We start from the raw sequence: 27,004 nt of genomic DNA, 5'->3' as shown, positions 1-27,004 counted from the left end.
TTCGGCGTGCTGCGTACCACCAGATTGTCTGGTTAATGCGGAAGAGGCTGGGGGAGAACAACCGACGGATTCTACCAAGCCGTGTGCTGAGCACTGTTCGAAAGGAGTACCATACTAAAACTGGTTAATATACAGGCTTCAAGCATTACACGGAACGGCCGAATGAGAGGAAGTAAACGGCACTGGCAGAAAATTACGTTGATCTGGGGCTCGCCAAAGCGCGGGCCGCGGCGAAGCAAGCGCAGCCGGATGACCGGCCGACTCTCTGTGATTGGAGTCACTTCCGCCAGTTCTCCCTCTCTGCCGTCCCCCCATTCGGCGCTTCCGGAAGCGACGAGGGCGTGCCGGCGGCCGGTTTTTAAGAAGCGATTGCAGCTCTGTTTTCGGATAGAATCGCAAAAAAATTTACACACATGATTTTCAAGGTCCTTTCTTCCCAACCGCAGCGTATCATGCGATTTGAAAACCGTTTCAGCTTCCCTTTAAGAATTAATAGCACCAGAGGCCACTGTGTGAGTGTCCCTCCTATCGCCTTCTATAAAAAAAGAAAGGTGTACCTTTCTGCATATGGGGATGGTCACGGAACATAGGTAGAGCTGTGCGAATATTTGAAGTTTTCGAATAATTCAATTCGATGGGCGAATGAAATTCTGCATGTTGAAAGCTATTTGAAACCATTCGAATGTTTTAAAGTTTTCGAATAGTTTTCGAAGATTTGGCACAAATTTCTAATAGGGCTTGCTGCATTTTTTTTTTTCTGCAACTACAGTTAAGCCTTGATATTGTCACTGAGAAACGGTTGGCATAAGCAGGGCTGTTTTACTTGCTTTAATTAGACGCGCAAGACGTTGGAACGCGCAAGGCAGCAGGCCGCACGAGAGATGAAGAAGACGAAGCGTCTAGCCCCGAGATGGCTCAAGGCTTGCCAACTGCCAGGAAATGCAGTTTAGCCGCTGTATGGCGCCACTAGAGTAGTTAGTAGCGTAGCATTGCTCCCCCTCTCTTGAAGACACCGACTCGGTGTGGTAGCAATTGCATAACTTAGCCCTGCGTGGCTCGGTATCGTCGTCGACAGGACCTTGGGTGGAAAACGACACGATTAACTCCTGGAGGCTGATAACGGCACCGTACTCTTGAAGGAAATCCAAACCGAGTATGAGGTCTTTGGAGCACTCGGGTAACACAGCAAAGCAGCCAGGGAAAGTAACACCGCGGATCTGGATTCGCGAAGTGCATACACCGATCGGAGTTACCACGTGGCCACCAGCTGTCCGGATCTGCGGCCCAGACCAAGGGTTCAGAACCTTCCTCAAGACCGTGGCTAACCGTCTGCTCATTACCGAAAAATCGGCGCCGGTATCCACGAGTGCGGTAACGTCGTGGTTGTCGGCGGATACCGGAATTTCGGCGGAGGCCAGTCGGTCGCAGTGCGTCGTCGAGGTCGTCGGGTCAGGTCGTCGTCGGTCGGAGCGTCGCGGCGAATCGTCGGGTGGAGGCTCTTGACTCGGTCCAGTAGCGGCAGCCCTACCGCCAGAGGACGCCGTCTTTAGTTTTCCCGACGTGGGGACGTACCTCTGAACTGGCCAGAGGATGACGGGCGGCCGGGCAAAGAGAACTGCCTCCGCTTGGGGATGGCGATCGGGACTGGCGTCGCTGCGAGGTCAAAGATTGCACGTTTTCAGCCAAGTACTGTTCGATGTACCGTGGTCTTTCACCGTAGCGTGGTCGAGGTGCGTCAGGTGAAAACCCCCTTAAACCCATCCTGCAGTAGGGGCAGTGGCGGAGGATGTGGCCAGGCTCTCCGCAGTGGTAACAGAGCGGCCGATTGTTTGGCGTACGCCAAACGTGCGCTGTGCTCACGGGGGGCCTGAACTCCTGCGGCACGGAGGGTGCTGTTGCGATTGGCTCCTGCAGGTATTGCACAGGAGCGATGGGGGAAAAGGCTCGCATCGCTGGCCCGGGACTTCTTAGCGCCTCGCTGTACGTCTTAGCACCTCGCTGTACGTCTTAGCGCCTCGCTGTACGTCATAACGGAGGGCGCCGGGTGTGGAGCTGGGGGTGGCTGCACAACTCGTCGGATTTCTTCGCGGACCACGTCCGTAACGGCAGCGACGCTGACCTGTGGAGCTTCAAAGCGAAGTTTCGCCAGTTCCTCGCGCACCAGGCTTCTCACAAGCTCTCGAAGGTCCTCGGCGGGCAGCGACGTAGGCGTGTACTGGGACTGGGAAGCGGCTGCTACAATAGTCTGACGTCCGTAGTGGGCGCCCCGTTCCTGTAAAGAGCGCTCGATACCCATTGCCTCCTTGGTGAAGTCGGACACTGTTCGTGGCGGGTCACGGACCAGTCCGGCAAACAGCTGCTCTTTAACACCACGCATAAGTGGCGTACCTTCTGGGCTTCGGGCATAGCCGGGTCGGCCCGATTGAACAGTCGGGTCATGTCCCCGATGAACATCGTGACGCCCTCGTTCGGCTGCTGTGATCTCGAGCGCAGGGCGATTTCAGCTTTCTCTTTTCTTTCGCTGCTAGTAAATGTCGCGAGCAGCTCTCGACGAAAAGCCTCCCAGGTGGTAAAGGAAGCTTCGTGGTTCTCAAACCACGTTTTGGCCGAGTCCTGCAGCGCAAAGTAGACATTGCGCAGCTTGCGCTCGCCGTCCCACTCATTGAAACCCGCCACTCGGTCAAAGCTGGCCAACCAGTCTTCGACGTCCTCGAACCTGTCCCTGTGGAACGGTGACGGCGATCGAGGTGCGTGAAGGACCAATGGCGGGGCATTCCCAGAGTGCTGACTTGTCTGGCTAGCCGCGGTGGATGTCATGGCCCTTACCGGGGCTGTCAGTTGGCCGAACTCGGGTTGTAGGTCTCGCAGACGGTGGCTCGCCTTGTGGACCGGTGTTGTAGCCACGCGTTGAGAGCTGACGTCAAAGGTGTCCTCGAGGTCAACGTACATGGGCCGTTACCCAGCACCTCCACCAAATATGTCACTGAGAAACGGTTGGCGTAAGCAGGGCTGTTTTACTTGCTTTAATTAGACGCGCAAGACGTTGGAACGCGCAAGGCAGCAGGCCGCACGAGAGATGAAGAAGACGAAGCGTCTAGCCCTGAGATGGCTCAAGGCTTGCCAACTGCCAGGAAATGCAGTTTAGCCGCTGCATGGCGCCACTAGAGTAGTTAGTAGCGTAGCAATATTACAAAGTTGGTAAAACCTGCAGTTTATTTTGTAATATTAAAATTTCACAACATAGAAATTCGCCTCCTAGCATGCTAAGAATCCGCCAAAATGCGCTGCGGATAACTCACAGGAAAAGCCTTCATTTGCGATTAAAATGCTTCTTCTGCCCTTTCTTCGCCAGCAGCAATGGCGTTCCGCGCGTCTTATGTCGCGAGCTGCCCCAGCACGTCCATCGCGCTAACCACCTCGTGGGTGACGGGAACGACGCACTCATCTCAAGTTATTGTTTTTCTTGCATCATCATCCTCTTGTAAGTGCTCCAAGCACACCGCAGATGCGACGTCGCGTTCCGCCGCTGTCACCGCTGCGACCTCGTGGCTGTCGACAACAGTCTCGCGATGGGCCATGCCGTCAGCCCCCTCCCTCGCGTTCCCCTTACTCTTCTTTCTTCATGTCGGCGAGAACGAAGAGAGTGTCCTAAAACCACCAACCAATGAAGTGAAATCAGGCCAGTCCCGCTCCTCGTTTTCTGCCATAAGCACGAATGTGTGCTTTTTGCACATACGCGCATTGTCCGAATTAGAAGCAAGGTTTTCAAGTGTGAAGCGCGCGACAGGCTTCACAGCTGACAGGTGTGCCGACGGCACTGACCTTCCAGTCCTTTTACCAAACTTTGGGCATCTGTAAACATGATAAACGCGGCGCGCTGACTTCGAGCGCGAGCAGGGCATCACATTTTGCGCCGATTTGCCAATTTTGGAATAGATAGCAAGAGCCACTGGCTGGCCTGGCAGGCTGCCATGGTGCGCAGATGGTCGTGCCAGCCTCACCTGTACTGCCCCAGATGGTGCAGTCTCTGGCACGCTCACCACTGTGATCATCGTCGTATTTATGTCTGCCATGCGCTCTGTATGTAAGAGCAGTGTGGCGCCCATATTATGGACGCGCTCAAATACGCGCTTCGGTACGCGCTTCGGCACGTGCTCCGCTCAACCACTCGCACCTGTGATACGATTTTTCTGCAGGTTTGTTTCCAGCCAGCAATGAATTTTCGTTGTGGTGAAAGTGCACCAAAATCAACTTCGTTATATTGAGGCTAAAAATACATGGTGTTCTATGAACGCGAAGTTATGAAAACTGGAATACCGAGGATTTCGTTCGTTGCATCGAGGTTTAACTGTATTTACAAAACACCGCCCGCTCTGACGCTGCACAGTATGCTGCCCAGCTATAGCATGATTGCCCTGCGTGCAAAATGCCCATTGCTGTTAAAGGGCCCCTGATAATGCTGTTTGAGGTTGTCATAAAATGCTTGCTTTATGTAGAGTACAGGCCAACAAGCATTCATGCCGCATACAAGACCTAAGAAGCGAACCGATAATTTACTATACAATTTTTAAAACTCCCGATTGCGCGCCTAGCTGCGACCTGCGGTGCTGGGCTTTTGCCCAAATCCGCGCTCATTACATCAGCATCCGCGCTTGTTACGTTAGCAAAAAACTGCTAGCATTGGTTCGCGCGCGTTGGCAGCCAGTGGAGGAAGTGGGTGCAAGCGGCCGGCGGAGGAGCGCCGACATTTCAGCGTGCAAAAAGTGATGAGAGGAGAGGGAAACGCGCGAAGACGCGGAAATTCTAATTATGACTACAGATAACTCAGCTTCTACAAAACGCATCTAAAAAATTCTTGCTGAAGGTTATTTGTGAAGCGGCGTCCTTTAGCGTCCTAGGCACATCGCATCTTTGTTGAGACCCCCCTTTCACAGCTCCTTTAACTCCATGTCATAAAAGCGCCGGGAGCATTTGCCCTGTGCCATGATGCCCACGTTTCAAAAGCCTTGCAGCAGAAACCGCCCGTGCTATGCCCGTTCTCAGTACCTTGCGAACTGTGCGATGACAGCATAGCGAGTGAGGTTACTGCATGCAGGCTAAGATTTCGCTTCTCACAACATCATGACTGTGTGTCTCGTCCTCCCTTTGTCCGTTGTCTGCCAGCGCTTCAGTGTTCAGAATGTCAAACCAACTCGCCCAGCAACACACCCTGATCATGCAGTTAGCATGATGCAAAGTGAAATGGGCGTGCACTTAATATGTTATGTTCCAGTTGCTATACTAGTTCTTTTTTTTAGCACATGCGAGTGTCGTGAAACGTAGATTTTCAACCATGGTACCAGTGCTAGAACCACGAAGCCCACACTTGGAACACCAGTATGAAGTATTTACTGCCGCGGTATATTATGCACTGGGGCAATTGTGTGGGGGGCTATCAAACTCGGGGATGTTGAAAATGGGCAAACGGCACAGCAAAATGCATCGGGACATTCGGTGTGAGTCATTTTAAACAGAGCTTCTGACATGGGGTGTTTTCACGTACCTTGTTGCCATGACTTGTCTGTGTGGGATAGAGGGTTCAGTGTCGTGATGTAGTCCATTTTTGTGGTGGCATTCATAATATTCGTACATTTGGCCTTCAAGACTAGTGATTCACAGACGGCGACATATTACTAGCGTTAATAAACACAAAGGACGGAGAGCAGAAACACACAGGACAGACGCTAGACTTCAACTAGTCTAGCGTCTGTGAATCAAAAGCACCAACTAGCCCAACTTAATTCTTTAATAACAAGACTAGTGATGCTATAGGGTCTAGCCAAGTTTAGCCTTCGTGCTCGACATCGGAGGCCATGTCTCAAACTCTGTTCCCCTCATAAATTGAGATGTGGAAGTAGTTATTCGCTTTCTTCAGCGTAATAAAGCATAATTTTCCTATGCATACAACATGACAGTCATAGAATTGATATACCGACTTTGTGTTGTGTGCCCTTTTGGAGAGATCAGTGTTGTCTTTTGACAGCTATAGCTTCAACTCCATGGTCCGAATTACGTACTGCTCTCTAAATCGCTCTCAAGTTTGGGAGCGTGATGTCAAAATGATGGCACCGCAAGACGCCGACCACGGGATCAACCAATTAGCAGCAAGGTTTGCGGTGGTTAGTAGCAGGGCTCCGCCCCTGAATCATTTAGAGACCGTAGGCTAACGTTTTGCTGTAAAGACGCAGTGAATAAAATGAACATTGTTTTGTTTTGCTAAGAAACTGTATTTCAAATTCAACAACATCAAGCAAAACAAGCAGTGTTCTCAGTTTTGCATTTAAGTTTGCTGTTCATTCACCCTTGTTGTTGCGAAGGTGTGCTTTCAGCGGTAAAATGTGGACTTGTCAGCCTAAAAAGAGCAAATGCAGTGAATAAAAAAATATTGTTTTATTTGGATAAACTGTGTTGAAAACTCAGCTGCATGAAGGAAAATTAGAAGCATTCTCAGTTTTGCAATTAAATTTACTATTGTGTATCTTGTCATGAGGGCGCGCTGGCAGTGGTATAGCGTGAACATGGCGGCCTGAAGAAAACAGGTGATTCCACGGCTAGTTCCTGTTTTTTTGCGTGTCGTCTAAAATCAAAGTACTTTGCGGATGTCTTAATTGTGCGGAAAAATCTGTTTGAAGGCAGTGAATGCTATGGGCCTGCGGAGATCAACTTACAAGGAGCGCTCAGCTCGAAAATCAAGGACAACTTTAGTCTGTGTTCTCGGTCGTCGCCTACTATCGATCACCAAGTGGCGACTGGTTGTGTTAATTTCTCTTTAGAAAATACCAGACAACCATGAATCATCACACAAAAGCAACTGTCGACAAACGGGAGCAGACAGGTGTAGCTGCTGATAGCTTGCAATTTCGGTGCGGGAAATAAGAGCCGGCACGACCTGCCTCTGTGGCAACAATCACTCTTCTGCCTCGTAACCAAGTGATGCCGCCCACATCGGGCTAAGCACTTGATGTTCCGTTGGTGTTTTTTGTTGCTCCGTTCGGTTGATGTTCAGTTGTTGTCCTATTTTTTTTTTTTTTGCCTGTGCAATCTGCAGAAATGCGATGTTTATGCTTCATTTAGTTTCTTTAGAGAGAAAGGAAGCACTTGATTTGATAACTTTGCTATTGTCACAGAGGAGGGAACGAGCTTGTTCCATTAACGTCATTTGCTGATGTTCTAATAGATCTGGGATCTACCAGGCAAGAAGTAGATTGCTTTTATTTGCTTGTCTAGAGGCTAATTGCAAAAAGGCAGAAAAAGTTGAGCAAGTTTGTTCACGTTCGCTGGTACACAACGCTTGAATTCTCCACTATGAATGTGTAGAGGCAATGTTCAAGTATGCGTATGATCCAGGGCAGTGAGGTAGGTAGGAAAGGACACTGATTTGTAATATGTTATTGTATTTTGTGCAGCAGGCGGAGTGATTTTGGTATCGCTGGGTTTGGCGACTGCACTGTTTGAAGAGCTTTAAATACTTTGCATAGCTTCTAACAATACGCACTTCCTTTCAGCTCATAAGAACACTTAGGTCATTTTAATTATGGTACATCTTATCTGAGGCACCCTGTATAGAGGCTGCTTCAGGAGGAAAGGGAACAACCAGTTGAAAATGACTAGGATATTAAATACCTAGAGGAAAAGTAGCTTGAAAACAGTTGCACTTGTCACACATATTATGTGATAGCATAAAGAGCTTGTTGGGCCATTTGGCATTGTCACCGTCTTGTGTCATCGTGTTCAGAAAATTTGATATCTTTGACTCAGTCATGAAAAAAAAGCCTAGCTTCATAGTTCAGTTCTTTCTGAATTCAGTGGTATAAGACTAATTGAAATTGCACCATAAAAACAAACAACTTCCATAAGGCTAGTCATGTTGGCAAAGAACGCAAAGTTGAGAAAATTGCATTTGAAGCGCACGCACCAGCCATTTGGAGGCCGCCGTTGGGGCCTGAGAAAATGGTGGAATGTAGACACCCCTAGAGAATTTCACAATAGTGAGTAATACCAAGATGTAGACAAGAGCACCAGCTTTCAAACAAGACCAAAACGGTTGCCAACGGGACGTGGCTGAGGGAAGTGACGGGTGCGAAGTTCTACCGCATTTTGCTCTAAGCTTCCCATTTCGGCCCTTCGGAGGCATCAGATATATCATTTTTTTAGTAGTTGGAGGTCGAATGGGACCTTGAAACTTGGTAAGTGCTTTAGAATATAATGATCCTGAATATGCCATTTTTTAAAAAATCGTTCGCATTTTTTTTACCATTTTGAGACTCTTTTCTCTGCAAGTGACCCTCATCTCATATGAACTGTGCGTCATTCAAATTCTCAGTCTGTTTGGAGTTCAGATTAACAAAGTTTAGGTTTTGGAAGCATGGATTTCAGGGTCTTAAGCTTCCGCATTTTATGGAAAATCTTGCTCCTGCATTGGGGCAGTAGAGCGAGATGCTGTTGCCACACAAAGGTTGTTTCTGCTCCAGGTCATGGAATCCCTCAAGACGCAGACTGTGGAGCTTCAAGAGCAGAAGTCCATCCATGAGCAAGAACTTCTTGGCCTCCAGAAGGGAGTTAGTGAGAAGAAGTCAAAGGTAGACACAACTCATTGTGAAACTGGTGCTTTCCTTGACATGGCAGTGTCACTAGGGCTGGCCAGCTTGATACAAGTGTCCTTTTAAATTGATTTGCGTTATCCCTATGGTTCGTTATGTGGAACGCTGTGCCTGAAAGATACTTTTAGTAATGCATCTGTATTATAAAAGCTGGTCATGGGCTCGCAGCGTAACCACCCATGGCATGTGCTGCCATCTTTTGCGTGGCAGAAGTGCTTAGAACGAAACTGAGCATCATGGTCTGCCGGCTGTCCCACCTGCATCCCTGACTGTTTTGCACCTAACACTGTTGTGCTTGTTTTTCCTCTCCAGTACGAGATCACCCAATCGGAGCTGGACCTCTGTAAAAGCACGTACCAGCGAGAGAGTGCAAGGTTGAACGACATCGAAATCAACCTCGATAAAGTGACTGCTTCGTTGAACGACAAGGCCAGGTGAGGTCGTGGAGATTAATTTTTGTGTATTTTTGGTACACGCATAATGAAATGTACTACCTTTAATTCAAGCTCAATTTAAACATCCGGTTTACCTGTACTGGTGATTTGTTCCCATCAACATAAAGTGTAATAAAAATGCTGAGTTGTCTACATGCACTGTGTGCACTTCAGTGATGGACAGGTCTAACTGAAGGATTATAGGAGAGGTCTTTGTACTGCAGCGGTCATAGTTAGGCTGCTTCTGCTAGGGATGATAATGATAGTGACATCAGCACTGAGATTAGCATTTTCTCACGCCTTGCATTATGTACCTGCTAACAGGTTATTCCGTACTCAGCACCTTTTCTACTGCTGTGCACAACTTTTATTGCAGCAAACCCAGAAACATTCGATGATTGCAGAATGAGACTTCGTTTTTTTCTTCCCCTACACTATAGCTAGTGCTTCTGAAGCTCTCAAACCAAGCGGATGTTTGGTTTTGATGGTTTATGTGGTTTAACATCCCAGAGCAACTCAGGCCTTGAGGAATACCGTATTGGAGGGCTCTGGATAATTTCGACCACCTGGGGTTCAGCATGCACTGACATCTCACTGTACATGGGTCTGTAGCATTTTGCCTCCATCGAAATGTGACCATTGCTGCCGGGACCGAACCCACATTGTTCGGGCCAGCAGAGTCAGCCGAGCACCATAACTGCTGAACTGCTGTGGCGGATATGCTCATGTTTCTAATGTATGGCTTTAGGGGAGATGCCCATGTTCTGTGCGATGTCGGTGCGCGTTAAAGAACCCCAGGTGGTTGAAATTTCCGGAGCCTTCACTACGGCATCCCTCATAGCCTGAGTTGCTTTGGGACGTTAAATGCCCCATAAACCTTAAGGGAGATGGGTGCGTGTGGTGCCCACCTTCCCTTTCTCTGTTTGGGATCGAGTTCTCATGTTAATCCAACTGCTTGCCTTATTTCACCTTTCTGTTCCTTTTCTGACTGTCTTTCTATCACATTCCACTGCAGTGCTGGCCTAGTGGTTGAGCATTAGCCTCGCATGCGGGAGGTTGAGGGTTCGATCCCCAGCACCGCCGGGTACCCACTGGTGATGCAATGGGTACAAGTTTTCCCCTCGGCTGGTGCTCGGCTTCGTTAGGGTGAATTGCTTTGGAAATGGGTAGACGAAAACACCATGAAGATGCCCTTGCGTCATAAAAAATCATAATTTTTTTATCACATCTGTCTTGTTGAGGTATTCTTACGTATGCGATGCGCATCTTTGCCAATCAGACCCATGGTTGTTAACATCTCCTGCAGTTGCCTGAGCAGGCTGGAAAAGCTCGTCCCTGAGAAGGAGTCCCAGCTACAGCGACTGGAGTCTGAGCTGGCACAGGTGAGCCAACAGCACCAGGAAGCCCAGGAGCAGCTGCGCGCCGATCGCCACCGGGTGGAAGAGCTGCGCTCCAATGCCCAGGCCAACAGGTCGAGGTCGCACGTCCTCGATTCGCTTCTGCAGGCCAAGCGATCAGGCGAGCTGCCGGGTATCATTGGGCGACTGGTGAGTCAACTCACGAAAGGCGCTGAACATTTCTTTAATGCAATAGCATTAGGAAGGCCTGCGTGAAACCTCCACCTATCAACCGTCCCCCTCTCCCTTTGCCCTTCTCCGCTTGTAGGGGCGAAGAAGGAGAATGACCCAGCAAAAACTCAAATATTTGGCTCTAAAAAATGACTTAGACAACAGCAGGCCTATGTGCAATATATACAGCCTCCCGAAGTACTCTGCAAAAAAATTAGGCTTACAGGTGCTATTCCTTCTCACATTTCTTGGAAAGAGCAGTCTGGGTCTCAAAAGCCGCACTAGCAGCTGTTTTTGTAACAGCCGCCTGACAGTTCAGTGGTGCACCGCTTAACCGCAGTGCCACTGCACTGGTAGTGGCATGAGGATTCGCAGCGATCTTAACAATGTGATGCATTTTGCATAGTTGCATAGTCGGCATTGCAAAAGAATTACAATTGCAGTAGATTGGGAAGTGAAAGACAGTGGACTCGGAATAAAAGTAGAATCGTGATTGTAATAGAATCAGAATTGGAAGAGATTGGCGAGTGGAAGAAGAATGCTATCGCATTTACATCGCATCAATCCAGTTGATTGTCCTCAACTTTTTTTCTTTGCTTCACTGCTATACATTCAGTTCATTAAGCTTGAGAAAAAAAATTGTAATGGTTTTTGTACTCTCTTGCTTTATTGAGTTCCTGTTGGGGAATCTAATGTGTCATGTGAACTGTGCTCGATATAATGATGCAAAACATGGTGAAATGCCTTGTTTGTGTCACTCCACGGCTGATTTGTTTTTAGAAGGTCATGCTGATAGTTATACATTTACAACCATTGTGTAAATGAAATGAGTTTGTTACATATTTACAGTCATCAAGCTACAATTTTGTTTCATAGGTCATAGAGGGTTTAAGTTGTGTAGGTTTTAAGTAGAATATGCACCAAGCTTATCCGAAAACATAAGCTTGTTCACTCATTCTTCTTTTAAGTTCTAAAGAAGTCTTAACAGATGAAGCTGTTGATGGCAATGTGGAATTCAAGTTTTTTGCAAGAGCTTCACAGTGTTGTGGTTTGGTTACTTGTGTACACAGGGTGACCTTGGAGCGATCGACGAGAAATACGATGTGGCCATATCCACAGCGTGCGGTCAGCTAGATTATATAGTTACAGACACCGTTCTGACAGCCCAACGTTGTGTTGAGTATCTGAAGAAACATGACATTGGGTCTGCCAACTTCATTGCCCTCGAAAAGGTGAGGCCAGTGAATTTTGCAACTTTGCGCCATTTGTCCCTGTCATGTGATTGGTGTCTATGAAATTCCTTCCGCCAGAGTTGTGGTTCAGAAAAAAAAAGAAGTACCATATCTTGCCCTGAGAGTTTGCATCTGCAACTAGATAGTTCGGTTATACCTGAAGTGTTCTTGAAGGACAAAAAGGGCAGTTTTTCTGTTTGCTGTATCCGTTTTATTAAAGCTTATGCTAACAGTTTTGTTGTATTACTGCACGAGGTGTTTAGATTTAGAGGTCATGGTTACAGGCGCATTTTTGACATGTTAAGACGCTTTGAAAAGTGAACTCAGTGCCTACTACACCGCCTATTAAGTACAAAGCAGTGCATGAGTTTAGGACACTTGATGTCTTTGAGGAAGCACATGACTTTTGGGGGTAAAAGGAAATTATTTCAACTCTTAAGATTATAAGAAAAACTGAACAAGGCCTGTAAAGACACACTTGTATCTAAAAAGAAAATGTGAAGAATTTTATGCAAGAAAACTCCCGATAATTCGAACAAGTTGGCATCCGCTACGGTTAATTCGAACTAGGAGCCACTGGCTGACACTGCTCCTCGTAGATTGAAGTTGACCCATAGCAAGTAAAACACGCTCTAAATTTACCAGTGATGTAAAACAATGGAAAAGAAAAAAAAGCCGTGTGCATGAGTCTCACGGAACCCGTGATCCGGTGCGTGCCGTAGCAGGTTTTCGCTGCAGGATCACTCGCCCATTCCACTGATGCCTTGGTGCAAGCTGTTCCAGGTTTTCGTTGTGCCGCTGTTGCTGGGTCGTGATCACATGGTGCAAACAACGTAGTATGGCGGCAATGGCGGTTCGGGCAATGACAGCTTTTGTTGGTGCCGCGAGCTCCAGCTACATGGACAGCAGCGTGGAGACGTTGGAGCCCTTTTTAGTGATGCCGATATAATTGAGGCTGCGTGCTCCCAGCAGACGTCGCAGGGCTCACGTGCGGTGAAAACAGCCGACAGTGATTAGCCCGATGGCGGTGACGAGACTATGCCACCACCAAGCGCACATGAAGTAGCGTCGGCGCTCGATGTTGCAGCACGCCACTTTTCTGTCAGAACTCTGACGTTGTGCATGAGCTTTGGGCAAGCTGCAGATGATGCTGATGGAGTCTCGGCAGAAGAAACGCAAGCAAATGCACTTCGCCGATTACTTTTAATTTCTACAACCCCACCCTATAAATAAACATGTTTTGGAGCATAAATAGCGTCATATATTCCAGCACTAAAGCTCGCTGCTCACATGAATGCATTCCAGTACTTGCTTCTGGCGCATAACTGGCCAATCAATTTATTTCATTTGCCATTAGGACCGAATCAATTTAATTCTCAGAATATGCCCGCCACAAACATGTAGTAGCGCCTAGCTCGCGGTAATGAGTCTAGATGTGACTGCTTCGGGTTCTGCCCATGCGGCGGGGCGCTATAACCGCTCATTCTAGCGCCAATTCGATAATTCGAACTTGCTTAATTCGAACAATTTTCCTGTCCCCTTTCAGTTCGAATTAACGAGCTTTTACTGTATTACCTATTGTAAGTCAATTCTGATTACAAGTCGACTCTCAAGTTGCGACCACCTCTTGGCAAAAAAAGTTTGGCTCCGAATGTAGGTTGGCACTGCATCACTGTGCGATCTTAGCTTGCCATTATGTTTTTCAGAAGACAGTCATGCAAAAAAACATTTATTTTTCCATGAGACATCTCTTACAACTTGAGAGAAGGACACAGTCGTGGTCATTGCCATCTTGCAAGTTTTTGCTGGTCATGGCCTCAAGTTTTTTAATGCCAGTATTTTCGAAATTGGTGCTACAGGTCCAGATTTCATGCCAATATATGAAAGTCATGGTAACTATGATGCCTGCAAGGCAGTCAAATTTTACCTGAATATAATGTGATAATGAGCACATCTCAGGAATGTTGTTCAAAAATACAAGCTGAGGGTATCTGTCAGAAGTGCTGGTAAAAATAGCATCCTTCGCATTAAAAATACAGTAAGGGTGCCTAATCTGATTGAAAGTTACGAAGGAACTATTTGCTAATGGATAGCAAGTTGTTACTGAAAAAGTTGCATGCTTGTTGTGTATGCAATCTGGACGAGAATACGCATTGCTCGAGGAAATGAGTTGTGGCAAACTTAACAGGTCGCCAATGGCAGTAAGGCTGATGCCATTAAATTTTTGTGTGTGGCACCATGCAAACGGTATTAAAACTTGAGGCAGCAAGCACTTAATGGTATCAAATTGTTCTGTGTGGTATGAGTAGTAGCCATTTCTCTTTTTAGTGCTATCTAGACAGTGCAGAGAAGCCACCGTGTCGTGTGCTCTTATGTTCAGCTTGCACAAGTGTTTTCGGTCGCTAAACATGCTATACTACCAGGATTTGTCTTAATTTTAAACGTAGTAGGCTGGATATCGTGTTGTCTGGGAACGTATTTACTGGGAGAAAAAACAAAGTAACTCTATGAAGCATTTTTAATGCCCACAACTTTGAGCTTATGACCTGGTAAGTCTGATGAACTGGAAATGTATCAATGAGGTTTTACTGTACATGCACCTTTCTCCTTCTGACAATCTTCATGAAATTAGACACTTGCAACACCCGCGTGATCCTAGAGGTGCTCCTTCCACAACATGCTGCTCTGAGGAGTGGCGGTCGCACTTAACTAACTAAGCGGCCTTATAGTTTTGTGATCTTCGAGAGCCATGGGGGGGAAACCAGGAAACCCCTGCGTTTCTTCCTCATAACTTTATAACATGGGCTGTTAGTAAATTCCTTCATTTAGCACTTTTATTAAAGCAGAACAGTTTGCATGCGAAGCAGCATTCCTTGTGAAATATTTAGGTTGGCCATGTGCGCTGTGCAGAAGTTCTGCTCAGGAGGTTTTCTTTGAAATAATTTTTCTGTCCACTACTTCTGCTTTGCAGGCTATATCACAAGCATTATTTACCTTTCTGACCTGTGCTCCTGCTCCAGGGCTACTGTGCACTAGCATTCGAAATTTTCTAAATTTTTGGTCTCTTGGAAGCAATGTATTGAGCCTTGGCACCTAAATTGAAATTGCACTTTTATCAGATTTTATAATTTAACAGGAGTCTTTTTAAATGCTGCTTATGACACCCAGATAAGATGAGAACCTTCGTACAGTATTCGTGCACTTGAATTGTCGAATGTCAGTTGGTGCAGAAATGAAGCTTCCTTGCATAGTTACCATTACTTGTGACTGTTGGGTAACGTGGCATTTTCTTTTTCTCTCCTTCAGTGGTACATCAGTGTTGGCTAGTGACTTCACTCACATTGTGTGGAGTGGGCAGTGCAAGAATAGTTATGCTCAGTTTTGCCTCATCCATGCATCGTAGCACACTGTGTGTTGCCGAAGCTTCTCTACTGCTACACCCTTCACAGGAGTGAACATGGGAACAAAATGGTTGCTGTTGCTGTCTGTTTTTGACATTGAAGGTGGCTACAAGGTCTTCAGCTATCGTTTCATAGCTCCATTGGGCCAATTTCATATATTCAGTAGTCATGTGTACAAGTGTGCCAATCTGAGAGCTCTTGCAGCACACGGTAAAAATGGTACTTAAGTGTTTGTAGACCAAACATGTGCCAAAACACAAAATGAAATAAACCTAAATGGACATATTGCCCTTCAGTGCCACCAAATATGCCGATTTCGACCGCAGTGGTGGCCTAGTGGTTTGAGCGTCCACCTCGCATGCAGTATGGGTTCGATCCCCAGTGCCGTTGGGTACCCACTGGGAATACAGGCCTCCTACTGACCTGGTGCTCATCTTATCTGGGGTGAAATGTTTGGGAAATGGGTCTTTGACCTACCTAGTGCACACTAAAATACGTTGGGCCATGGTGCTCGCCAAAAATGGTGCTTTTTTAGCATTATGGCAGCGTTGTAGTTAGTTAGTTAAACAGCTCATCATCATGAATTGCTAGCAAAGAATAATAGTAAAGGTATCTTGTGGAATTTTTAATAATTTTTAAATATATTTTATGCATTCTAGATGGATCGCTGGGTACCCTATACAAAGAAGAAAATTACCACGTAAGTCTGATGATAAAGTGATCTGATACTATATGCACGTATTTTGAGCAATGCAGCTGGTAGAAACATGGGCTTCTTGCAGCCTAATTATGCGGGTCATGATTGAACTGACAATTGTGCACTTCGCTCATCACTGTGCAAGTTGTCGCCACCTGTGTTAGTGCAGACGGTAGGGCTTAGTGGTTCTTTATTTTGGAGACAAGAAGTATTGTAAGAAACATATGTGAGATGACACATGCACACATAACTGTGCTTCCAAACCTTTATTTGGAAAGGCGTGTTCAATGTACATATTGCGTCAGTTGACATGCGCCTGAAGGGAGGCAGCAAGCCCATATACAGCGCACGCATGTTGTCTGCCTTCTAATTCATTTTTTCGCCTTGCCTGTCTTGAGATGTCACTGGCTGCTACTATGAAACCTCGTTAAGGTGAACCTTGTAAGACTGCAAAAAAAGCTGTATAAGACAGCAGTATGCCTGAACTGAAAATAACCTAAGTATATCCACTCAACTGGGAAAAGACGATACCTGAGGTATTTCTTGAAAGAAAGCACAGGTTTTTTTTACCTAGGACTACAGAAATGTCATTTGTGCCTAACAGTTACTAGTGCAGCTTCAGCATTAAAAGGGGAGCCTGCTCTTGAAGAAAAAAAATTTAGTAATGAAATCACAGGTAAGAAATCTTTAGGGAACATGTATTTTTGCGTGCTAATTTTAAATCTCATTAAATTTAAGTAGAACAATTACTTACAATTACTTACTTGAGTACTTACATGTGTAATTTTTATGCATGTATTTTACGAAGAGCTTTGAAAAAATTTGCTGCGGGAAACTTGCTGATATGTATGCTATTGGGTTCTCTCGATATCAAGGAATGCAATATGGGTAAAACTGTCTTCCTGCCTATCACAGAACTTAAGTTATAGGGTTTTGAAGTTGTCGCTTCAGAAATGCGAAGAAAAGTGTATTATCCCGTTTCTGAAGTGGGCTTCAATACCTTATAACTCAAGTTCTATGATAGCCAGGATGATAATTTTACCCTTATTGCATTTGTTGGTATCAAGAGAACCCAATGGCATACATTTCAGTGAGTTTACCACAGCAAAATTTCTTCAAAGCTCTTCGCAAAATACTTGCATAAAAATGGCATAAGTGCTCAAAAAATTGTTTTACATGAAATTAAATGACATGCTTGGAATCAGCGTGCAAAAAAACATGTTTCCTGAAGCTTTCATAATTATGACTACATTAATAAAATTTTGTTTGCAAGATTAGGCTCCCCCCTTAAAGCAGGTCCCGTTCGGGTGAGGCCCTGTATTCGGGCTAGAGCATGCATGCAATTTCTCCAATAGTAGGGCCTGCGCTGTCTTGAGCTTCCTCATCGCCACCACTTGGATTGGACGACGTTTCGCCAGTGATGGAGGCAACAATGTCAGTATCGACCCACGGGGAGAAGTTTCAGCTGCACTGTCTATGACCCTGAACATGCTAAAGGCGACGGTTCCTACACTGCCTTCCCACTGCAGATATTTGTGAAGAGTCCTTCACAGGCGGCGATTCCAGTGAAGTTCAACACTTGGACCTTCGCCCTCAGCGCCAGTTGTGCCGGGGAGTGATGTGACTTGGGAAGCGCTGGACTTGTGAAGCACATGGTCCATAGCAATGCCAATAATGTGACAACACAACGAGATGAGGCGGAATCACAGATGTGCACTGATGATGCTGGTTAGCCAGGAACGTGGGAATGGTGTCTGTGGCTCTTGGAGGAAATTTAGTGTCCTGCATCCAGCAGAGTTATGTGAAAGTGATACGTGATAGCTATGTCAATGGGCACACCTATGTGGCTGGGCCCTTGCACGCTTGTACACCATTGCCTTTGAAGGGGGTGGTGGTGGGGTGTGGTGGGGTATCATTGTGCCCCCAGCAACAGGAGGGGGGAGTTCTCTCCGGAGGTTGTCAGCAGTTACAGACATTATCGTTGCGTGCTATGCCCGCTGCCGCCATGCACCTCTTAAAGCGTCGCTGCGGTCTACATGTTCGAAGCACCCGTGAAGTTCTCTTGTAGTGCACTGTGTAGTTCATGGCTGCTTTACGTAAGACACCTTCAGCATCATACATGAAGACAGGTATGCGCTAACCAGGTTCACAAAAGGCCACCTTGTCATAAGCGGGCACCAAATACAAGAGGTCTAATGGAAACTGATTTGGAGATTTCACGTGACTATACTCCTTTTCATACATAGCAGGCTTTTGCTGCGGAGGCTGCGGTAGTAGGGTGCCTGCTGAACTGTACTGTTCCGCCACATATTCATTCCTCTCGAAGCCTTGTTATGTGTTTTGGATGAAAATGAAGAGTGGCATAAAACGAAGAGTTAGCATTGAAAATCAGTCGAAGCTATGAGGTGCTCAGCATTCGGGCTCTCTGGCTATAATTTTTAGTGTGCACTATTTTTTTTGGTGCAGATGGAATCTGAGCAATTTGCCCGTTCAGCCGCATATCATACCACCACATGTCATTCTTACTTCTTGAAGTATCACTGAGTCGCAGGACGAAAATGTGGCAAAAGGTTAAATGAAGTGCTGGAGGTTGCCAGTCGAGGTACTTGATATTTGTCGAAATGGAATATGTTCTCTTCAGTTGTATGGCAAACTACTTTTCAGGCGCAGACTTTGCTTGCGTGAACAGGCGCAAGTTTTGGCAGCGTTGCCTGCTATGTCTGAAACTGAGTATATGTCCTGAGCACCGGAACTACCGTTTAAGTGAGTACGCCTTAACGAGATTTAACTGTACTGAGTTTCTCAAGAAAGCAGCCGTGGTGGTTCAGTGGTTATGGTGCTCGGCTGCTGACCCAAAAGAGACAGGTTCGATCCTGGCCACAGTGGTCGCAATTCGATGGAAGCGAAATTCTGGAGACTCGTGCATGTTAAAGAACTCCAGGTGGTCGAAATTTCTGGAGCCCTTCACTACGGCGTCCCTCCTAGCCTGAGTCGCTTTGTCACGCTAAACCCTTATAAACCACATAAACCACGAGTTTTGCAAGAGTCCCTGTAGAATACCGAAACACCATTGGAGCCCTGCTTTGTTGTCTGCACTGTGCACGTCTTTGTTACTCGTGTCTTAGTGGTCCTGAGATGGGAACATGGGAGCTAGCTGGTATCAGAAGGCTGCTGTGCATCTTGAGTATGAAGAAGCCAGTTGGCGAATTAGTGAAGAATCCAACAGTGCGCAGTATCATAGATGTATCAAATGCTCAACTTTACAGGCTCCCGCTTTTGGTTTTAAACTACTACACTCACTTTGTGGCAGTAACGCACAGCTCCACTGGCACTTCTTCTTTTGCGAGTACCTGCATGATTACCACCTAACTACTCCGTGTCTTTGTTCATTCAAACTCCGAGCATTATGTGCTCTATTTATTATGAGTGATGCATCCTGCAGTGAGTTGATGAATGTTTGTTCTGCAGGCCTGAAAATGTGCCTCGTCTGTTCGACCTGGTGTCGGTGAAGGACCCCAGTGTGTTGCCAGCTTTCTATTTTGCCCTTCGAGACACCCTGGTGGCCAACGACCTTGACCAGGCCACCCGAATTGGCCTCCAGGGGTCAACACGTCACCGTGTGGTCACTCTGCAGGGGGAACTTGTCGACGTGTCTGGTGAGATCTTTAGCATGGGTGACTCCAGGAGGATGGCTTTTTGAAAGAACAAGAAGCTGTCCTTCAATACAAGCATACAGGATGATCCAAAAGTAACAGAAAGAATAAAGTTTCACACTAGCACGATGCAGTTTCCCCAGTAATGCACAGAAAAACGTGATCTTTGTTTAGTAATGAAAAATTTTATTGCAAGAATACCGCATTTTCTCAAATGTTGTGCAACAACGTCTATAACATGAAACTTAACTTTGCGGGCATGAGGCAGGGAAAAAAAAGCATATAAATGAAGCAGGGGAGCGATGCCGCAGTATACAGGAAGTTGGGTAGAAGTTTACAGACAGTAGTACCTAAAAAATTGGCTTTCCTTTAGCTATTCTTCATAGGAAGATGCCTTTGCACGGCAGCTGTTACCACTATTATCGCGGGAAGGTTTCACACAACCCTTCTTTTTCAAGAGAGCCGTGGGATAAGACTGTTACAAAGACAAACACACAGTCCTGCTGCGCTGTCCTTATCATAAAAGCAAAACTTTTCTGTTACTCAAATGTCGGTGAACGCCACTTGGCAGCATTTAAACGAGTATTTGTCTTGCACACAGAGCAGTCGGAAAATTGCACAGCACCATGCGATTTTGACGTCGCCGAAAATTCCGGTCACCACAGCTAAAAACTTGCGACTGAGACCTTGAGACCTTCCGTTGGTCAACCAATACGGCATTCTTTTTCCATGTCCACAAGTTGGGGCCAACCTGCACGATGCATCGACCAATATGCTAGTAAATATGGGATAGTGTGCCTTTTGTCGCCACATAATATTCATTATGATGCGAGGGTGAGTTTTCACTACTATTTTTGGTAAAAGAACTCTTGTTACGTTCGAGTTTGCTACCGGCAGCTTCAATTGTATCAGTAGCTTTCGGACAGACGCATCTTCCCCTTTAAAATGGGGAACACTTACCCGGAGCTTACTCAGGTAAGCTCGGGCAAGTGTCCATACCTCCTGTACACACTTTCCATGCATGAGCCAAGTAATGCTTAAGCACTAATAAAAAAAGTAGTCTGGTGGCACCTACCACCACCAGGCAAGTTCGGAGGAGCGTCGCGCAAGCTGCAGCCAATGAGAGCAAGCTCACGTAAGTTCGGAGCAGCGTCATGCCAGCTGCGTAACAAGTTGCTCGGGAAAAGCAGCATGGGTCGCATGATCCCCGCCGCTCTCTGGGACAGGAACAGCCAGCTGCCAGTGTAGTGGCGCATCGCTTAGCCACTGCGCCACTGTGTTAGTAGTGGTATGAGGACTCGCTGCGATCTATGAATGTTAAGAATGGCCAATTCTGCATGTATGGGCATTAACCCATGGAGCTCCGAATGGTTATGCAGTTTGGCGACCAACACAAACTAAGTTACACTAACACACAGACCACAAATGCACCGATGGAGACAGCTGTAGTGCATAATGCTTTTGCATTCATAGCACGTAAACAGACTTAAGTGCCCCCGGTAGTTTTTTTTTTCTCTAATCAATCTGTCAAACATAAAGCTACTACCTTGGTATTCCTTCCCTTTGTTTTTAAGTACAAATTTTGACTTCTGTGCTACCAATTATTAATCCTGATCTTGTACCTCTATATCATTTTCCTGCTTTTAAGGAGTTACCCTGGCCTTTGAAAAAATTTTTTTTTTCTAATAAAGTCGCATTTATGCAGTCTTCAGGTAACGTGTTTTTGCACGCCAGTTCCAGATATGCCATTTAATTAAGTCCTTGTGTACTTGGGCAATATGTTATGCAAGTATTTTGAAGAGAGCATTTAAGAAATTTAGCTGCAGGGAACTTGCTGAAATGCATGCCACTGGTTTGTCTTAACATCAAGAAATGCAATAAAGGTAAATTTATCATCCTGTCTATCATAGAAGTTGAGTTGAGGTTTTGAACTCGCCAGTTCAGAAATGGCAAGATAAGTTGTCCCCTGTTTCTGGAGTGGTGACTTCAACACTTTAATAAGTCAAGTTCTGTGACAGTCAGGGTGATAATTTTATTCTTATTGCATTCCTTGATATCATGAAAAAAGTAGTGCCATTCATTTAAACAAGTTCCTTGCAGCAAAATTTCTAAATGCTCTCTCCAAAAACTTAACATATTACACAAAGACTTGTTTTGCATGAAATTAAACGATGCATTTAGAATCGACATGCAAAAATACATTTTAGCACGACAGTGTTAGGGCTCCTGTTCTGCAGAGATGCTGGAGTCGGCGTTGTGAGTGAAAGTGAAAAAGTGAGTGAGGGAAAAACCTCCGTAGAAGCAACCTAGGTGTGCCACCTAGGTCGTGTGACCTTATGGTGTCATCACAACTTGCCCATCAGATTTTGAGCTAACTGATCTCCATGGCAGGTGGTACTTAATGATTGGTCACGAGAGGTTACTGCTCGGGAAGAGCAACCTGGGTTGCGCAAGCTCCACTGGTGGTAGCAGCTTCCATCGCAGGCCATTGGCACATTGCTTAACTGCTGCGCCACACCACCACTGCGCCATGAGTGGTATGAGGACTCCCAAGGATCATTAAATGTAAAGTCGAGAATGACCAGTTCTGCATATGTGGGCATTAACCCATTAACACTGTCATGTCATACCCTTAAGGCTCTAATTTTTTCCTGAAGATTGCATAATTGTGACTTCATTAATGCAAATTTTTTCAACAACCAGGGTCTGTCTTAAGTCACTAATCCTCCAAATGTTTGTTACTAATGTATACCGCTGATAAATTTTTATTACCTTCACTATTCATAAATAACAGGGACTCAGGGATAGCGACTTTGCCTGTGTTAACATCTGGATATAGACTGCAAGGTCATTCCTTGCTAAGCGCACCAATGTTTGCAGCCAAACCTCTTTGATTTTGGTCAAAGAATTTGTGGCTTTTTATTGCACCATCAAAAGCAATTTCTTTTAATATCTAGTGCAAAAAATTTTTCCCATAATATGGTAGCCTTTTGAATTTTCCTGACAAGTGCAAAACTGTCTCCATAAAAAATTTATGAATAAATGTTTAATTCCTTCTTGCCCTGCAAATTTTTTGTGTACAATGTATATGAGTTGTATTTTTTTTTAACCATGTGTCAAGACATTGCCTGCGCAAGTTTTTTTTATGTTTTTGTAGTTTGATTTTTCAGCTCAAAACGCTCCATTTTGGAACTTTTTTTTATATGGTCGCGCAACATTCTTGAGCAATATAAAACTTTTCTCTGGCTCGCTATAGCATGTACTACATGGAAAAAATCTGTACATTAAAATTTAACTGAATAAAGTCAGAAAAAAAAAATGCCAAAGTTGCAAAAATGTAACACTATTCTTCTAATAGCTCGTTTTATTTTAATTTTGCTCAGCAATTCTAATCGAGGTCTTTTTTGTTTTATTTGAGAAAACAATTTTTGAAAGCTGCAGTGCCGGTTATGGTTGCCCCGTACTGTCACTTCACTGCACAACACAGCTTTGGAAAAGGGTTGAAAATTGGACGAGTTGGTACGAATTCATAGTGCTGTGGTACCACAAGGACTCTGTCTACGTCCTTGTCCTTGTGGTGCCACAACTTTGGCACTGTTCAGACTGCTCTCTTTTTATGCACTCGCGTGCTCAGTCATTGCACATCCGCTTTGAGTGAAGGCGACATCACACTTCTCGCGTGCTGTGTTTACAAAAGCCATGCTCTGCGAGGTGCGAGGACAGAATCAAGTGACTCAATGGGGAATCCACAAAAGCGAATATAATCACCTAGGGACCGGAATCTTGTCTCCGCGTCTTATGTATGCGGCCACTGTCTTCTACATATGCGTTCTTCTTTCGTATGCGGTCACTGTCTCATTTGGGTGCTAAATGTGTTACTGTAGAAGGAGCTGCACTCTATCTTTCCTGATGATGCTTGTGAATGCTCTGAGGAACTGTCATGGTGAACGATGAATGCAAACACTAGACAATCCATGAAGAAGGGAGAAACGCAAGGACAATAGCGCCTGACTTCGTGTGTCTCTTTTCTCCTTGGATTGTCTAGTGTTTGAGCTCATCGTTCACCATAAGAATATCATGCGCCAACTAGCCCCAATCGAAGTTTCATTGGAGGAACTCTCGTCTGAATGATTCCCATATTGACAGAGAAGCTTCGTGGTTTTCATACTAAATTCTCGCTGGGCCTTCCAGGGTGAATGAAACGTGCCTCGCTTTCGTCTGGTAATCCGAACTGTTGAATACAGCGACACGCTCGAACAGGTCCAGCCATTCTTCAGGATACTTGTCCGGTGAACCGTTGAACATGGTCAGGAGTTGGGGCTTGTGCGAAATAATGGAGACTGGTGTCGTAGTTATGGTTTACATCATGGACATGAAAGCATGAAGAAAACCTTGTATAGGAAATCTCTTGACACATGTTTAAAAAAATACAACTCATACATTGTCCTTAAGAAAAGTTTGGGGGGCAAAAAAAGGAAATAAACATTTAATTATGAGTTTTTTATGTAGACCTAGTTTTGCACCAGTATGGAGAATTAAAAGGGCTGTCACATGACGGGAAAATTATTTTGCCGCTAGATATTAAGGGAAATTGCTTTTGATGATTCAATAAAAAGCCAAATTTCTTTAATGAAATCCAAGATGGTCGAGCGCAAACATTGGTGCATTTGGCATACATTGACCCTGCTACATTCTAGCAAAATACAGTGGACTCCTGTTAAACGGAACCTCAAGGGACGGGGAAAATATGTTTCGTTTAGCGAGAGACGGTTCCGGATTTTGCAATCCGTTCCGCTCTGCTTGGTCCCGACGAGGCAGGTGTGCACGCAATTGGCTGTCTCCGCGGAAGCGGATCTCAAATGCAAAATCTAGATAATAAAGAGAACGGTACACTATGGGCACAAACTTTATTGCCCAAAAGCAGTAAGCAGTGAACTTTTTTTTTTTTCAAAGCACTTCTGAAATTTAAAAAAAAATGTCAATAGCCCACTTATTCCGTGGAAATCATTGGGAACTGCAATTTATTGGCTTGTGAAAAAGGACTTTATGTTTCCTTGTTTTAGCCCTCGGAACCGTTTTCTTTGGATGGCGCCACCTATACTAGACAGGCTGCTCACTTTGCAGAATTTTGGGGAGCCGCCTTGCTCGCCAGTCCCCGCATGCTGTCGTGTCTGCAGCGGCAGCCTCCCCTGAAACGGCATGACACACTATGCCATTCTGATCTTTAAATCTCGTCAACCACCCTTCACTGCGAGAAAACCGGAAACGTCCAAAGACAGAAATCGGAAGGGGGGGGGGGCAGAGATGCATACCGCGATGGGGCTGCGCGTTCATGTCAAGTTGCAGTTTCGAGCCTATTTTCGGTTCCGTTTATACGGTGCCAAAAAATTTTTGTTCCAATTAACGAGATTTTTTTTACTTTGCCTTAGTACAAAACCAACCAACTGCAAGGCGTTTGTTCCATTTAAGCGTTGATTCTGTTTAACCGACCTCCTTTTATCGAGATTCTACTGTAGTGCATTTGGCATGGATTAACCCTGCTACATTCTAGCAAAATATGTTTAATTGTTCCCCCGCTTTACTACACACTGCACATTAATCATCATATTGGTTAAACTTGTTTTTGTAGCTTCACTTTCTAAGACACACTGATCGCAGTTGAAACAGCAGGGCGCTGCCTCTTGAATTATGATGGAAGAATTTCTTCCTGATTAGGCTTTTCATTTGTCTGCATGTCCACAGTCTGCTTTCTTTCCTCTGAATTAATCCATTCTCAATCTCTATCTCTCTGACCTTACGTTGAAAGCTCTTTATTACCCCATTCTCGTAACTTGCGGTGGTATGTTGCTGCTTGGTGACGTTAATCGTAATTGTTCTCCAATGAAATTTTTTGTTACTAAAATTCTATGTCCACCTGGGCACTTGTGAGAGAGCTGTGTCATGTTACTGTCTATAGTTTTCGAATGATTGAATTTTTACTTTATCTTTTGGATCACCCTGTACATAAAATTTGCTGGGATAGTCTAATAAAAGGTGGCGAATTGCTTCTGCTCTGGTGAATTTTCAGGACTCTGTGCAGAGTGAACAGCGTCTGCAGCAGCTTATTTTCACTTTCATGGATTCCTTAGCAGTGGGCATGCGCAAGTGCCACTCGTTAGCATTGCTCTGCATGGCCTGTGAATGTGTTTGTGTGCTCCCCAACGTGATGATTGCTGCAGGAACCATGAGCGGCGGAGGCGGGCGTGTGATGCGTGGCAAGATGGGCCAGACGGTGCTCGATGAGAGCATGAATGCGGAGCAGGTGGAACAGCTGACGTCCCAGCTGACAGCTTTGGAGAATAAGGCGAGAGACCTCCATGAGCGCCGTTCCATACTGGAGGACAAGATCAACTCTCTCCGCAAGGATGTCACAGCCTCGAAGCATGCCTTGCAGAAGTTTCAGGTGGAAGTAAAGGTGAGGAGGAGCCCTCTTTTGTGGCATTTAGAGGTAATGGTCATTGCGATGTTTGCCAACAACTGAACTCAGGAGGACAATGCAGGCACTGACCTACAACTAAGAGTGCGTTGTCGTGTGGTAACATGCCGTGACTCTGCAGAAGTACGAGCAGAAGAAAAGCAGCTAGGAGGAGGAAAAGAAAAAGGTGGTCAATTTGTGTAGTTAAGCTACATGCGCCACCGTAGTGGTTTGGTAGGTACGGTGCTCTGATGCTGACCCAAAAGACGCGGGTTTGATCCTGGCTGAAGTGGTCGCATTTCTGTGGAGGCAAAATGTTAGTGGCCCGTGTACTGTGTGATGTCAGTGCACGTTAAAACCCATGTTGTCAGAATTATCCGGAGCCCTCCACTACGGCGTCCCTCATAGCCCGAGTCACTTTGTGCTGTTACACGTCATAAACCAAATCAATTAGGCCAAATGCAAATTGGGTGCGCTAGCACTAGCGATGGCAGGTGCTGCCAAAGGGGAGGGCTTAAACAACCCAGGTTGCGCTTCCCGAGCAACCTCTCTCGACCATCATCAATTGAACTGCCGCGTGCCACAGTGGGTAGTGTGTGTGTATACATGTATATATATCAGGTGTTTCGGGTAAGTTGACCACTAATTTTTAAAAATAAGATTTCTGAGGTAACGAGAAGCAATTTGCGGCATAGTAATGTGAGTGTTGGTGGACGTCAAAAAACAGGCGAATCATCTTACCTAAGTGATTTACTAAATTCTAATAGTTAACTTTTTAACTACTATCAGTAGGCACCTGATTGCAATTAGAGATTTGTAGCCGGCCGTTAGTAATAGCCATATCAGTTTTTAGAATTTCGAGAACGCCATTACTCTCGGCGCTGTGGCACGACAAAATTTGGCTGCTTCGACTAGTTACGACCACT

General features: G+C 45.6%; 1 protein-coding gene across 3 annotated transcripts in view; it reads left to right on the top strand.

Annotated features, from left to right (window-relative positions):
• Nucleotides 1–27,004, top strand: part of glu (structural maintenance of chromosomes 4-like protein gluon) — a 112,393-nt gene that overhangs the window by 45,857 nt on the left and 39,532 nt on the right. For all 3 annotated transcript variants that reach the window (XM_077630813.1, XM_077630811.1, XM_077630812.1), the window contains exons 11-17: nt 8,511–8,618; nt 8,952–9,073; nt 10,380–10,620; nt 11,712–11,873; nt 15,934–15,974; nt 19,440–19,627; nt 25,843–26,078. In XM_077630813.1, the coding sequence (XP_077486939.1) occupies nt 8,511–8,618; nt 8,952–9,073; nt 10,380–10,620; nt 11,712–11,873; nt 15,934–15,974; nt 19,440–19,627; nt 25,843–26,078 (1,098 nt within the window). The remainder of the gene's footprint in view (nt 1–8,510; nt 8,619–8,951; nt 9,074–10,379; nt 10,621–11,711; nt 11,874–15,933; nt 15,975–19,439; nt 19,628–25,842; nt 26,079–27,004) is intronic.

This window comes from Amblyomma americanum, chromosome 7, assembly GCF_052857255.1.
Source record: "Amblyomma americanum isolate KBUSLIRL-KWMA chromosome 7, ASM5285725v1, whole genome shotgun sequence".
Lineage (NCBI taxonomy): Eukaryota > Metazoa > Arthropoda > Arachnida > Ixodida > Ixodidae > Amblyomma > Amblyomma americanum.
The sequence above is the reverse complement of the archived record's forward strand: the minus strand, read 5'-3'. Positions and strand labels throughout refer to the sequence as shown.